The following is a 15,965-nucleotide window of genomic DNA, read 5'->3' on the forward strand; positions in this document are numbered from 1 at the left end:
CCTCTGGCAGGTGTGCAGCATTTCAGACGTACTCCCACAGCCTGGATGGGCATAGCCCTCCTGCTGGGGGAACAGACAATTGAAGTGGCAAAGAGTAGCACTCAGGAACCAGCTACACCCTGAGGTTCTTCTGACATTAGAGGCATGCCTCGGAAGGTTCCACCAAAACCTATGTGATCCTGTCATTTAGTTCAGCACAGCCCACCAAGCTTCAGTTACCAGCATTTAGGATGATGCTGGGAGCCCAGCAACTATGTTTCAAGAATAAACAAAGGCACTCAGGGACACGACCATCTTACCATGGCCTGGTAACATGAGCACAAAGGTCACCCATTTCAGCATCTTCTGCTCCACTGATGGGGAAAACAAATGTCCCTAGGAGCTGTCACCTAACTAAGCCGAAGCCAGGGCCACTCCCAAGCTGCTTACCTCCCATCTCTGACTTAATGATCCTTCCCTGCAGGCTGGTCCATTCATCCTCCTGTGGCTGCCCTGGGCTTCTTACCCACAGATATAAAAGCACAGCTCTCCAAGCTCAACCCTCACAGCCCAGAGGAAAATTTAAGCATCCAATCATCCAAAAACGAAAGAAACACTACAGCAGGATGATCTAAACAGCTGAGTGACCAGTGCTAAGAACACCTAACATGTACTATAATTTGCAACACACTTTTCTGGGACTTTGAAAACCCAGAAGTGGATGAACCCTATCCGTGTTTCATGATATTGGTTTGCTCATGGCTTCTTTTTAGTGAGTTGGTAGTGAATTAGACATTTTTGTAGTAGCATAACAGGGATCTAAGAACTCACCACTCAAATCATAAATGAGGATCTTGGCAATATCCTACATCTAAAACCACATGCACCATCCACCCATCCACTCCCAGAAATCACCATCTTGATTCCCTGTGATCATCATGCTCTAGCTTCCCATTTTACAGTTTTATTGTATTTCTGTATTGTACATATTCCTAAAACTAATACCATTTTTAGTTATTTTTACCTTTTTTAAACAGCAGGGAATTGTGCTATACATAATTCCTGGGGACCCGATTTTTTTTCACTTAACATTAGTAAGTGAAAAATTATTTTCCGTACTATTTTTTTTTACCCACTATTACTTGGCTAAGATTTACTCTCATTTTTCATTTCACATTGTTTCACTTTGTTTCACCTACTAGTTTTCACTTAATATTATTCTTCTATAATTCATTCTTTTCCCTCCCATCATGGTCGTTCATTTTAACCACTATATTATATTCCATTTGTGCGATTATGCCACATTTTATTCATCTCCTCTCCTGGGTGAGAGCAGCTGGGTCATGTCAGGTTTTTGCCATTGTGAATGGTGCTGCTATGAACATTCCAGTCTGTATCTCCTGGTGCACGTGTAAGAGTTTCTCCCGGGAACAAAATGGCTGGGCCATGGGTACATCTATGCTCAATGGTAAAGCAGCATATTTGCAAAATATCTCATTTAAACATCACAATGACCCTGTGAGATTAGTAGTCTCAAGGCCATTTTCACAATAAAGTATCTGAGGCTTGAGTGGGTCAAATGAATTCCTTCACAGTCCACAACTCATTGGTGTACAGCAGGGATTCTGGTCAAAGTTTCCTGACTCCTGAGCGCCTCCGCTGCTGTGGTGCCACTATCCAGGCACTTATTTTTAGAAAGCATGCTCTTGGTACGTGCACACCCTGTAGTATTAGATGCACCAGGCCCCGCTACCAGGAGAGTGGTTTTGAATTTCTGTGGGAACTATTTGTTGAATTCTGCTCGGAAAATCATCTTTGGCACAGCAGGGACTCAAGTTTATTCTAGACCAGAAGACTGGACCAAGTACACAGCTGGCTAATGGTGCAGCTGGTGCTTGAACCCCAATCTATCAGCTCCTGATCCACAGCTGTAAGCAGACTGCAAAAGCAGAAATGCCACACAGCCACTTCTTAGAGAGCTCTTCCCTCTGCCCTCCCACTCCAACCTCTCTGATCTTGCAGAAGACAAGGAATTCTCATTTGAAGCCTAGGCTCATAATTAAATAGCTCAAACACTGGAAAAAAAGTCCCAGAGAATGGTGTGCCAGAAGGTAAAGTGACTCTTCTATCTGGAATTGACAATGTAATTTGTTTGGGTCCATGGGACATTAGCAAACGTGATGCAAGCAGAGGACTGGAAAATGCTTGAGACTTGGGGCTTGTCTTCCCATGCTGCTGAGACTGGACCCCTCCCTAGAAGATGAGAGACCACACCATCCTAGACATCACAGCCTTCCCACCAGAGACACCAGCCATGTGAATGGGAATGTCCTAGAACACCTTGCCCTAACTGAGCAATCTAGACCAGAAAAACCACCCAAGCCATCAAAAAGATCATGAGACATAAAACATGGTTGTTTTAAGCCACTAAATTGTGGGTGGTTTGTTACGCAGCAGAAGCTGGATGATATACTGAGCTCCCCACCACTGTAGCTTCCATTTGTCATGTTCCTTGGTCAGAGTCTCTATTTCAGTGACCTCCCCCGCCCACCTCATCCTTCATTCTTCTAGGACACTATCTTGCTTTGCCAACTCTCTCACCCTGGCCTTATCACAGGAGTGGAGTCCTCCCAGTGAACTCCGGTCCAACGGCCAAGACTGCTTCGTAACAACTCCTTATGATTTGAAAAGCATTTCTACATCTATGACTTTCCCCATCCCCACCATGACTCTGAAAGAGAGACATCTTTATCCCCACTTTTCAGAAGAAATAACTAAAGATTATCAGACACACTAAAACCACACAGCCAGCCAGTGACTCTTCTGACTCCAAATCCTATGTTCTTTCTACCTCGTGTCATATGGATTAGATCACAGGCCTTCCAGCTGGCAGATGTCCCCACTGTAACGGTTTGCCTGAATTTCTGAATGTCACTTGACTTGAATTCCTCACCTTAGCCTTGCCTGTTGTTGGAACACCTGCTGCTGGATCCAGATGTCACCCGGTTGTTAGGGCTGCCACCTGTTGTCTGCAGCCAACCCCCTGGATTTACGATCCGTTGGCCAGATTTGACTTCCTTCCAGAGCCTTTACCCTCTGGGTTTGTCCCCTCAGGCCCAGAGAGGAGCGGAAGGAGCCCTTCCCATGCTATCTGCACAGCCCCAGAGGAAAGGCAAGCTTCCCTCCACAGGAGGAAGAGAAGGAGATTAATAGTTACTCCAGGCAATTCCAGCTTGACTACTCCTGAGTGGATGGGCCACTGCACCAGGAGAACCAAGCTTTTGCAACTAGATCTTTGATCCAAGTGCTTCGTCTGTTAGGTTAGAAACGTATCTCTGTACCTATAATCACTAAAATTAATGAGGAGTGAAAAGTAAGTCCTGTTGTCCAAAGCAAGTCATGTGGTCAAGCCCAGACTGAAGAGTGGAGAAACTCTATCTTTTGATGAGGGAAGTGACAAAATTCCATTGCAGAGAGTCACATGTACAGGGACGGGAGCAATTCTTACTGAGCTCAGACAGGCCTTTACGGAGATAACACTTCTTGCTCCTCTCACAGCTCGATGGAGAGAAGCCACAGGGTGCCCTTAGCCCATCAGCCTCTTATTGGGAGTCTCAGTATCAAAGAAAGGTCCATGCTACCTTTTCTTGTGCTTTATGCATCTAGAAGCCTCCTGGGAATCCTTGGGGAGGCAATTCTGACCAGCTCATCTCTAAGAACAATTCTGGAGAAGGGAGTTGATGTTTACAATCTGATCCACTCATCAATAACTTCTCAGTGCAGCTGTGCTGTATACCAGGGTAACAGACTGGGGCTCCCTCGGGAGAACAAACTCTCTGATAGCTCATTCCCAGGGCCCTAGCACTGCCATGGGTACTCGGTGAGCGCGCACTAGACGTTCGTCAAATCGAAGATGGATGACTGAGGGAGTGACAAAGTCCTCCGCACTGGAGAGCTGGCGGGTGGATCAGACACGGAATACACTATGGGGGCAGTGGTGCTTTGCAGGGCGCCTTCCAACCCTGTGGTTCTGCTATCGGGAAAGCTCCCTATCTCATTGTCTCACTCTAGAGGCAACAGCTCACGTGCCCCAGAGGTGATGCGGTCTAACAAATTCAACTCTGAAATCAGCTTTGGCAGGTTACAGGTATGGAGGGTCAAGTGTCCACCCTGGAGAGACGCTCACACGTGTGCAGAAGCAGAGGACTGTGAGGAAGTCCTTAGTAGAGGCAAATCAACAACAACATGCCTGTCTCTCAGCAGGAGAAGCAATAAATAAATACACCGGGCTCTCTTTCATATATGGGAACACCACACAACAGTTAAAACGAATCTACCCGTGTCTACATCTATACTTATGTCAATAATCACATTCCTTAACTAGAACTCTCACAAACCTAAGTGGCTCATGCTATTATCCCATTACAGAAAGTTTAAAAGCCCCTATCATAGGGGTGGATTATTTACACCTAAATACATCTGTAGGTGAGGTGGGCAAACATTCAGGGGGTAGGACATCATCAACCCCAAGCCAGCAGTCACCTGCGGGGAGAGAAAGCAGCAAGTGTGAGACAAAGAGTCACTAGCTGCATCATACTACTTCTGTCTTACAAAGAAATAGCAAGGGGCGTCTGGGTGGCTCAGTCGGTTGGGCGGCTGCCTTTGGCTCAGGTTCTGATCCCAGGGTCCTGGGGTCAGGCTCCCTATTTGATGGGCAGCCTGCTTTTCCATCTCCACTGCTTGTTCTCTCTCTCTTTCAATTAAATAAATAAAATCTTCTAAAAAACAAAACAAAAACCCAAAGAAATAGCAAGAACATAAGACAATATGGCCAGCATTCCCATCCTGGAGATGACACTCAGAGGACTGGTAGGCTTTCTCCTATACGCTTTGTACTCATTCATTAAGCAAACATTCAGTGGGCACCTACTGTGTGTGAGGCACTGTTCTAGGCCCTAGGCACACCCCTGCCCCTGAAGAGCTGCTCACATTCTCTTTGTTTGAAACATGCATGATTCCTTGTGTTTATGTTTAATACATGAATATGGTCTTTGACTACTGAATGAAAAGCACTCTCCCTTTCTCCAATCCGCTCCCCCAAGTCTGCTTGTTTCCCTCTCCAGAACATTCCACTCTCACCCTCCGTGGTTAGCAACCTCCCCAAGCTTCAGCCATTCCACAGATGAAACGTTCCACATGACGAGGCTGTGTCTCCAGGACACGGTGTCCCCTCCGGTGGGGCCTGGACCCTCTCCTGGTCCCCCTCCACACTCTATGACAGAGCCAGCCACAGCTGTCCTGTGACCCAGTCCCCATCCCTACCCTGTGGAAAAGCTGCCACCTGGCTGTACCACCCTCTCCCACTGCCTCATCACCGTCACCACCAACTTCCTGGTCACCCACCACCATTCCCTGGGACCCTGGGCCCCGCCTCAGTCTTCTCCCACCCCAATGCCCACTGTACCCTAGGTCCAACACCATCCCACATGCAAACCTACCATTTCTGGGCCTCCTTAACATCACTGACCTCCCAGTCCACTACAGCCACACCCTAAACTGTCACATCACCCCCGCCCCAGAGCTGTCCTCCTTGGAAACCTCCCACCTCCCTCTCTCTGACCTCTGACTTCTCTTCCAGCTATCCACTCTCTCCCCAGACATTCTGTGACCTCAGGGAGCCCCCAGGCCTTCACTTCCATTTTCGCCCTGCCTCTCTGTCTTCTCCTGACACCCCCCAACCCCCCGACCCTGTGCCCCAGAGGTGATGCTCTGAGCTGCTCCCTCTCCCCTGTCTCTGTCACACCTTCCCCTGCATCTCAGCCTCCACAGCCCACACCCAGCATAAGTCTTGACCCAAAGCCACTTCCTTTACTCCCAACATCCAGGGACTGAATCACCCCACCCCAGAAAGTCACACACCTGCCACGGACCATCTGGGACCCTGTCAATCCTGCTCCCTGGCTTTGGTGGGGTCCCTCTCCTCTCCTTTCAGCAATTAATTGAATCTTCATTTCCAAATGGTCCTGCTCAACCTTGATCCCCAATTTCCAGCAGACAACTGCCCCCTTCTCTGGAAAAATCTGAGCAAGTAGACATGATTCCCTACAACTCTGTTGCCTCCATCCTAGGGGAGGGGGCAACTTTCTACCCCACCCTTACTCCCCCAACCCCACCTCTGAGCCCGGGGTGGCACCAGCCTTTTACTTCCCCTGTGCTGAATCCTGGGTGCCTTGCTACCCCCATCCTTCACCTTCCACACCCAAACCCCAAACACTGCCAATTCACTTCCTAAATACTTCTTTCATCCTCCCCTCCTGTTGCCACTGGTCTAGTTCAGAGTCATCCCTAACTCTGGTCTTTCCAGCTCCAGCCATGACCCTCCAACCATCCTCCATGTGCTGCCAGAGGGATGCTCCTAAAACACTGTATCATCACACCCCTGCTTAAAACCCACAAGAGGCTCCATGTCATTCACAGGACATCACAGGATGAGCCCCAAGCCCTCAGCACAGCCCCCAGTTCCCTCCACACCCTGTCAGCATCTCTGCAGCTTACATTCTCTATCTCATACCTGAAGCTCCAGCCTCACACCAACATTTACAGTCCTCCATATACTTCTGGCTCTTTCTCACCTCTGTTTCTGCTCAAGTTCTTCCTTTGGCCCCAAATGCCCTCCCCCTCCTCCTCAGTATTCCAGATTCAGCTCAAGTAGCCCTTCTTCCAGGAAGCCTTTCCTGGCTACCCCAGGCCAGGTTAGGCATCTGGCCTTTATATTCCCAAAATGCCTACTGCATCTGCCTCTATCATGGCCATTACCAAATTGTTTCATAACTTTCTCTTGTGAGTTTCTCCCCCACCTGATGCGTGGCAGGTGATCTTAAAAAGACATCTGCACAAAATGCCCAAAGGTAGAAGGACAGGCAGGACAAACTGTGTATTAGAGATTCCAATGCACAGGCATGCCCACCCCTCACCAGTAACACCCTTCACAAGCTGGCAGGCACACCCATCCACAGGGGCATGTCCACACTCTCACCAGCCAGGCATGGGACAGCCCGCCACCTGCAGTCATACACATTCATCACCTGGGCATGGATATTCATGGAGAGCCCTTCTACAGGTCTTCTGTGCCACCTGCCCCACTTCCAGGCACCCTATGGCCAACACCCCATAAACTCCCTAGGCACAGTGCCCTTATGCCCACCTCCCTGGAACACTATACCTTGGCCAGGGATCTTACTATGGGACTTTCCATAATGCCTCGAAGGAAGATCAGGTCCAGTTCTGCAGCTCCTGTAGCATTGGGGAGGGATCCCAGGTTGTCCAGAACTTGCTGCATGGCTGGGGAGAAGGGGCAGGCAGTGAGACACAGGTACCAGCTGGGCACAGGAGACCAAAACACAACATAGCAACCCCATTTTCCTACCCTGTGTCCCACAGAAGACAGTCCCTCTCCGGCAGCACTGCCCCCCGTGTGCAGCACAGGCACTCCAGGCCCCTGGTCTAGGGGTGAAGGAGGAGGGCAGTTTCCTTGGCCTATTCTCTAGGCCCTAGGTAATGCCTGGGCAGGTGGGAGGCTCTAGGAAGCAGGAAATGGACTCCGAGGTGGGGAGCAGTTGTCAGTTTCTAGGTTCTACCCTGAGCCAGAGAACCATAGATGCCTCAAGCAACCTCTGGATGGGCGGAAGTCTCAGGATTCAGCCCCCTGCATCTAAAGGGCTAAGGGATATGAGAGACAGTACTTGGAGCGTGTACCTGAGTATAGGCCCAGAGTCAAGCAAGCGGCCATGAAGGAGGCTACAGCCTATGACAGTAAAAAGCATGACTAATCCTGTGTGATTTTTCAAAAGTCAGGGTTCCCCAATGGCCTCAGTCTTTCCCTCCTGTAAAATGGGTGGGTGGAACTGGATAGTGTCTACAGGCCCTTCAGCTCTGACAGAGACTGACCCATTATCATTGAGAAGTTAATATAGATCATAGGAAGCCAAAATTGCGGCCCAGAATATTGACAGAAGCTGGGGAGATAGGCACCCTGGAGTACTGTGGGCACCAAAGGTCAGACGTTAGTCTAAGTCAACCCAGGGATCAGCAAACCCTCAGCCAGCCATGGGACACAACCAAGTACATGAGATCACCTGACACTGGGCTACCGCAATGGCTGCTGAGATCTGAGGTAGGGGTTGTTTTTACCCATGGAGCACCCACGGAGGTGGGAGCTCCTGGCTGTGGCAGGTTCTACAGGGAGGAAGGGAGGAGCAGAGTGTGCCCAGCTGGGGGCAGAGATGGGCAGGGGTTATCATTACTCTGCCACCCAGCCACCCACGCCTGTATCTACATAACAGCACTCAAGCCGTGGAGGGTGGTGGGATGGATACAGTCCCTGGTTCCCTCTCACCACTCTTGTCAGAACCCCCTCCTCCAGGGAGGAATAGGAATGGGGAAGAGGGGCCATTGAAACTAGAGAGGCAGACATGGCTCAGGGACCCTCTCTTCCCCTCCTCCTCCTCTCCACCTTCTCCAGAAACAACATCAAACCCACCCTCTAGACCCCTCCTGCCCAGGCCTGGGTTTGGTATTGATCAGACACCTGCAAGGCCCTTAATGGCCTCGGAAAGAAGCCAGCGCAGGGACCCTTCCCACTCCGCCAGGGTGTCTAGGATCCACCCTCCCCAGCCATCCTCACCTGCAGACTCACGAACCTGTCAGCCCTGAAGGAGGACAGAGCCGGGGGCGTCAGTGCCCTCTGCCCAGGCCGGCTCCCAGGGCACCCTCTCCGGACGCCCAAACCCCGAGGTAGGAGGACGGATGAAGGGGCCAGCTTCCCCCCAGCCTCCCCGCCCCGCCTTTCCCTACCTTCCCTCCGGAGATCGGCCTCCTCCGAAGAGCCCAGGGATACACCCTCCAAGGAGGCCTCGCTGCCCGGGCTGCCCGCCATGGCTGCCCCCACCCCCGGCTCGGGGGCTCCCGGAGTAGCCTCCACGCAGCGGTCGCAGCCGCCCCAGCCCGCGGGGGGCAGCGCTCGAGGAGGCGGGACTCGGGGAGCGCCCTCTGCAGGATCAGCCAATAGCAAGGCTCGGTCTCCCTGACCGCCTCGCTGATTGGCCAGAGCCCCGCCGGGCGCCGCGCGGTGGGGAGGGGGCGGTACAAGGGCTGAGAGTGGGGCGGTGGGAGAGTCCCGGTCCTCGCGGCGCCCGGTCCCCGACCCCACCGCACCCCGTGTTGGCACCAGCGGGAGTGAGGAGGGGCGGCTGAGGGGAGGCTTGTGGAGCAGGGGGGTAACTCTGCTGCCCCTTCGGAACCGCGGCGGGTGCTCAGAGACCCTCCTCTCACAGCCCCGCTGGGGGAAACCGGGGCGGGGTGGGGATTTGGCCCCAGCTTGTTCCCGCCCCCCTCTTCTGGAAGCCTCTCCTCTAATACACACGTGCCACTTCCTCCTCTTGCCCGCAGACCTCCACTCTATGTTCCTTCTCCAGGCCCCGTTTCCTTTACGATGACCCCCCTCAGGATCAAAGGAAGCGCCCAAGAATGACTCTCTGTGCTCTGTCCGGAGCTGGGACACCCCTGTGGCCTGGGGCAAATACCTCAAGCCCCAAATGCCTCCCCCTAACTGCTAGCCATGGGGAGCCGAGATGGGCGGGCAGGGAGGAAAAGGAGGGGTAGGGAGGGACACCCCCCTGGGCTGGGAGGGGGTGCCTCACAGTCTGACCCCACATCTCAGCAGCCGCCCCTCCCCTCCCCACCTCTCCTTAGCTCCTCCCCTTAGGTTAGGGACCTTGCCCGGTGGGCAGGTCGGGCATCTTGGAAGGGAAAATGTATAGGTGCATTCTCGCAGCAGGGACATGGGTGGGCAGGAGCAAAGGACTTGGCAGTTAGCCCAACCCAGTGTCACCATTCCTCTGATACCCTGTACCCATGAGGACACCGCCAGCTGCTGCTGCCACCAGACAGCCATTCCCAGAGGAGTGTCACCAGGTCGGAACGCACCCCTGGTTGCCATGGCAGCAGGAGGGATTACACACCAGGACATTAACCCTGGGATGCAAGAGAAATTTAAAGGGACAGCTCCACCTCAAAACAGTCCACATCCCAGCCTTGATTCCAAGAAAAGAGGAAGTGGAGTAAAGAGGGAACAGAGTGTAGAGCTATAGGTCTGGAGACTCAAGAGGCAAGTTCTCTGAACTTGCTGATGCCATAGCCCACATATTTCCCAACTCATCCCCAACCCTCAGGAAAGGGGCCCTCGACTTACTAGAAGTAAAGTTGGGTCTCTGCAAGAATACATTCACACCATCTCCCCTCCACAATGTGGAGGTTCGTGTTGATCCATAGGGAAGGGAATTGTTAGCTTTTACTCTGCAGATCCCAAAGCTGGAATCTCCCCGGGAAGGGAGTGGGGAGAGGGAGGGTGACCCTGACCCCAGAGGCGGTAGCACAGCTGTCTGGCCTGTAGGAAGCCGAAATGGCCACCAAATGAGAAGCAGCAGACCCATCATTAGATTTCTGAGGCTAAGAGCCAATCTAGACTAGGGTGGGCAGAGAGGGCCACCTGCAGGAAGGGCCAAGAGACTCATAGCCTTTGGGTCACACATCATCCCTTTATAAAAGAGGAAACTCAGGATCCAAGAGGTTAAGCTGCTTGTTCCTGTCCTCCTTCCTTTGGATGCAAGAAGGCAGAAGTAGCCATGGCGTAACACCCAGGAGATCAGGGGCCCCAGGAATCCTCAGAGGAAGCAGGCCTATACCCTTGTTCCTGGCCTCCACTCCCTGCCTGATCCCCACTGCACCCATCAAGTGGACTGCAGCAGAGAAGTCAAATTCTCTTCCCTCTACACCCCTGCCAGGCACTATTAATGGGTTTACTGGATAGCCCCAGATTGAGAGGCCCTTAATCAGAGGCTCAGAGATGGGTTTAATTAACCCCTAAGCAGCTTACAGTGGGGCCCAGGCAGACTGGAACAGCAGAAGAGCCCAGGGAGTCAGCAGGCTGGACACAAGATGGGGATGCTGAGCCCTCTAAGGCCATCAAAGCTGGGGGACATTACTACAGTTCCTCTACTACATGGAGAAAAGGCCTTTCTTGGGGGATGAGGGTGTCACAGTGTAGGGTCTGGCCCACTTAGAGTAGCTTTCACTTTCCTGGTTCACTTTTTCAGACAGGAGAGTCATTCTAACTAAATTGGCAGACCTGGAGCATCTTGCAGAGGCAGCAGCAGTGCCCAGAGCACAGGAAGGGGCCACACACGGGCAGGAAGCATCCAGGCAGGGCAATGTCAGACGATTCAGAGCTCAACCAGAGTGGATCGCAGCATTAGGGCTCCTAGCTCCTAACTTCACCAAGAAAGTCCCCAAATGCACACCAGGGCCCATGAACCCCCAGAGTGGAATGCAGATTTTGAGCACAGAAGCATTTGTCTATGGTGAGGACCCACAGCTCTTTCAGATTCTCAAAAGGGGATCCAGGACCAAGAAAAGTTAAGAACACTTCTCTTGTCCAATCATCTTACCTTACAAATGGGAATACCTAGGTCCTAAAAAGGACTCAAGGTCACAGGCTAATTGAGTTAATAACCCAGCTGCACAGCACAGTAACTGTTAATACTCCAATTATAGGAATATCCTTTCCCCATCATAGACTTAGAGTTTCATATCCACCTCTTTATAGAAGAGGAAACACAGGTTCCAAAGAGTTAAGTAATTTGGTCCTGAGACTTCCTAGCTCATCTGGGTGACCTGCTCCTTGCCTAAGACCTACCACAGAAGCAAATCCAGGCTTCCTGAACTAGCATTCTCCGAATGCAGCTTCTTGCACCCCAGGGAGCACACCACCCCCATCTCCCAAACATGTTGCTTTCCTCCACCCATCTGGTGGGCACAGCATGGTGGACTTCTCAGCCCCAGGCTATTCTACTACAATCCTTCCACCCCCAAGCCATCTTCCAAAGGCCAGGTCCTAAGGGCCATCTCACCAACCAGCCTGGCCCCAGGCCACTGCCCACCCCCACCCCCCAGCAATACTGTGGATCATCTCTGGGGCATTGCATGCCCCTGTCCTCCATGGAGGTGAGTTGTGCTATATCTCCAGCCCCAACCTGGAACAGGTGCAGCCAGGCCATAGAAGCTGCTCGAAGGAAAGGCTGAGTGGCAGGATGGAGCAGCCGTGTCTGAATTGCTACTATCCCCCCCTTAAGTCCCTGCCCAGCACTCTCCAAGCTACTGATACAAACGGACATCCTCAGCCCCTTCTTACCAGACTCAGAGTTGGTGGCAGCAACTGGCATGGTGAGGTCTGCAAGGGCTCTGAAATGTCTCTCCTGGAGAAAGGGAGAGAAAAGAATGAGAAAGCACAACGGCAAGGCAATGCAGAAGGAATTAGGAAGGGCCTCCCCTCAGGATCAGGGCACTCCCCAGAGACTGCATGATGCACAGTCCTGGGAAGCAGGAAGAGCAGGTATTCCATGCCCATTTCTCCAAGGAGGAGGAGCTGGAGGATCAGAGAGGTTAATTGCTTTGCTCAAGGTCACAGAGCTAATAAAGGGAGCTACATCGAAAATCCAGGTTTTATGACTCTTTTATTATTTTTTAAGGTATATATCTTTTTTTTAAGATTTATTTATTTATTTATTTATTTTATTTATTTATTTATGATAGACATAGAGAGAGGGAGAGAGAGAGAGAGGCAGAGACACAGGCAGAGGGAGAAGCAGGCTCCATGCAGGGAGCCCGATGTGAAACTCGATCCTGGGACTACACCCTGGGCCAAAGGCAGGAGCTAAACTGCTGAGCCACCCAGGGATCCCCGGTTTTATGACTCTTTTTAAAAAATTGTGTTTCTGCCTGCTGTTTGTCCTTTATTTATTTTGGGGGTGGTAAGAGTCCAGAACTTGAGTCAAAGCAGGAAAGATGGGCATTCTTAGACTGTAAGCTCCATGAAGTCATGAACTGCATCTGTTTTATTTTGCTTCTGGATCCCAAACCTAGCCACTGTAGATGCTCAACAAACACTCATCTGGCTGGCCTACAGAAATGAAGTCATACTTTCCCGAGGCCTCTCTGACTTCCTCTTTCTCCCTTTGCCCCTTCTCAGTCCAGAGCTGGAACAAGGAAACAGGGTGCTCCCTATTCTCCAGGGGAGGGTGCAGGGGAGACCCCACTACCCTTCTTCCCTTTGCCTTCCTGGGCACTTACTGCAGGAGAAAACCCTAATTCCCAGTTGCCATGACAACAAGAGGCAGTGGCTCACAGCAGGGGTGGGGGAGAAGAGGAAAGCAGCTGGCAGTGCCCACTTTAGGACTGAATGCCTGCTGGGCCCGGGGGGTAGGAAGCCACAACTTCACCTCCCCCTAAAAAAAGGATTCTTCCCAGAGGGACCATCACCAGGTTTTGATAAAACCCTCTCTAGTTCCATCCCTTCCACCCTCAGGCCAGAGCTGGTCACCTGAGCTCACGTAGCAGAAATTCCAAAGGTCTGAAGATGACTCCCCTTCTTTCTGGATCTTCCCCTAAAGACATGGAAGAAAGGAGTTTTCAGGGAAAAGAAAGGCATCCCCTGTCGGGCTAGCACCAGGCTGGGAGAAATGCCCAGGATCTACTGTGCCAGCCAGTGCCCCTGTGCCGCCCCCTGCTGTCCCTATTCCTTCCCTCCTCCCTCATCCAAGGTCCTGACCACCTGAAACCTGGAGCTGTTCTCCCTGACAGTCAGTTACTGGCAGAGGGGACTCCAGACATCCTCCTTCCTTAGAGACTGGAAGGTGAGAAGAGGCTGGGAGGATCCTGTCCCCTGGAGTCTTGCCCAGCCTGCCTGGGTTTTTCTCTGGGTAATCAGTTCCCACAGCATCGGCTAGCTCTTCCCCACCCCCACCCCAGCCTCTGGGAGGGCGGGGCCTGGCTTGTGCCCACATGAGAACAGCAGTGCCAGGCAAGCCAGTCTGGCTGTGGGCCAAGGTCCGGGGCCCAGGCTTCTGGGAACGGGCACCTCGGCTTCCAAAAGCCTGGGCCTCGGGTGTCCTCTCACCCCTACCTCCAGACTATCCACACCACCCAGGGTCCGTAGGTGATGCGGCCCCGGCGCGAAAGCGGGAGGTTTCCTGCAACCTCCCACCCACCCACCCACCCCTCCACTAATAAGCATACAAAGAGGTGTTGGAGAGAAAGGTCTGACAAAGGCGCTTTGAAGACCGACCGGTCAAGGGGAGGGGTAGACAGACTGAGGGACCGGGGTCTAGAGACGTGCGGACCCGCACGCACCCCACCATCGGAGAGCCCCCGGCCCCACGAGCCGGGCCCTAACTGGCTGCGCGCTAGGACCTGGGGGAAGGGGGGCGTGTTGCGAGCCATCAAAGAAGGCTCTTTGCGAGCGCGCCCGCGGGAGACCGGGGGATGAGGTCACTGAATGGATGCCCCCCGCTCCCGTCCTCACTCTCCCCGCCCCCACCCCTTAGTTGACCTAACTTTCTGACCCCGGCTCCTCGCTCCTGGCACCGATCCCCTCTCAGGTCTCCAAACCGTAACCCTAGTCCCCGACCACGACCCGCCCCCCCTACAGCCAGGGAGGAGAAAGAAGCAGCGCTCCCCTCTTCCCAAGACCCCCTCCCGGGGAAGGTTAAGGTGTTGGCATCCCAAGGGGGTCGCGGGGGGCCACTGGGACCCGTGCAACCTCTGTCTCGCGCCCCCAACCCCGGAAGCGCGAACAGCGCGGTTCTTACGTAATGCCGGGCCCCGAAGTCCCCCGAATGCGCACAGCCCCCGAAGAGGCCTCGCGGGTCCCGGAGCCCCGCGCAGCTCGCCGGCTTGGAGCCCTAACCGCGCGGGCCAGCAGCCAGGAGCAGCGGGCTCTGATTTCTCTCTAGGAGCCGGGGAGGAAGGAGGGAGGCCGGCGGCGAGAGGGAGGGGACCAGGCTGAGCGAAGGGGCCCGGGGAGACCCGACCCAGGAAACCGGCCCCCAGGTGCTGTGCCAGGACGAAGAGGAAACAAGGGCCCTGGGGGTGGGCGCTGGCCCGGGAGTCGGGGGGCGCTTACCTGCGCCCCGGGCAGCCCCCGGCTCGGTGCGGCTCCAGCGCAGCCCGGCGCTCCGCGTTTATTGCTTGTCAATCGCTACCCCGGCTCTTAAAGCGGCGAGGCCTCCTCTGCGCGAGGGGGCGGAGACGGGGAGCCCAGAGGAAGGGAGGGGGCTCTGGCTGTCGCGGGAAAAGCCGGAGAAAGTAGCCTTTCCGTGCAGGTGGAGGGCAGGCGGGGAGGTGGTGGTTTGGAAGAAACCGCACAGCCCAAGATCCCCCCCGCTCGCTTTCCACTCGGGGCAGCACGGGCCAGCACTTGTTCCCACTAGCGGCCCTCGGCGCCCCGCGATCCCTTAAAAGGGCGATGGTGAAAGATCGCGCCGCTCCCTTCTCTCAGCTTAGAGCCGCCTTTCAATTCCGGGCGTGCTTCACCTTCCCCCGTTATCCTGTTTCCCAATTGGGAAAAGGAACAGGAGGAGTTTAGGGAGATCCCCAAAGGCGCCAGAGACCCATCCCCACAGGGTCTTAGACTCAGCGGCAGCTTCCAAGGACTCGGATGGTGGATAGCTGGATTCCGGCTCTCTAGAAGAATTTGCAAAGACGAGGAAACGTCTTTGAGAGGGAGTTCCAGATCTTTTTTTAAAAGATTTTATTTATTTATTCATGAGAGACACACAGAGGCAGAGATATAGGCAGAGGGAGAAGCAGGCTCCCGGCAAGCACGAGGCGGGACTCCATCCCAGGACTCCAGGATCACCACCCAAGCCAAGGCAAACGCTTAACCACTGAGCTACCCAGGCATCCACAGATCTTATTTTAAGTCTAGACGGGAGAGCTGGTCCATACCCCTGTCTACAGAATACAGAAAGAAGTAATTTGCTATCCTTCCTCAGAGTTCCATTTCAAGAAGTAGTGCTGTTTTTTTTTTTTAAGATTTTAGTTTTTTTATTTTTTTATTTATTTATGATAGTCACACACACACACACAGAGAA

The 15,965-nt window shown here is 53.2% G+C and overlaps 1 protein-coding gene across 5 annotated transcripts in view; it reads right to left on the minus strand.

The window, feature by feature from the left end:
- Positions 1-15,307, minus strand: part of MPP2 (MAGUK p55 scaffold protein 2) — a 28,600-nt gene extending 13,293 nt beyond the window's left edge. Inside the window, exons 1-4 of one of the 5 annotated variants that reach the window (XM_077853437.1) lie at positions 14,996-15,307; positions 13,415-13,478; positions 12,227-12,290; positions 7,220-7,320 (exon numbers count right to left, since the gene is read on the minus strand). In XM_077853437.1, the coding sequence (XP_077709563.1) occupies positions 7,220-7,320; positions 12,227-12,257 (132 nt within the window). In that variant the 5' untranslated portion in view covers positions 12,258-12,290; positions 13,415-13,478; positions 14,996-15,307. Of the gene's footprint in view, positions 1-7,201; positions 7,321-8,832; positions 8,989-12,226; positions 12,291-13,414; positions 13,479-14,681; positions 14,703-14,995 lie in introns of those variants that run through there. The other 4 variants (XM_077853435.1, XM_077853436.1, XM_077853434.1 and 1 more) reach the window with 4 other exon arrangements.
- Positions 15,308-15,965: the final 658 nt, after the last annotated feature.

The sequence above is a fragment of the Canis aureus genome, chromosome 16, assembly GCF_053574225.1.
Source record: "Canis aureus isolate CA01 chromosome 16, VMU_Caureus_v.1.0, whole genome shotgun sequence".
Classification (NCBI taxonomy): Eukaryota; Metazoa; Chordata; class Mammalia; order Carnivora; family Canidae; genus Canis; species Canis aureus.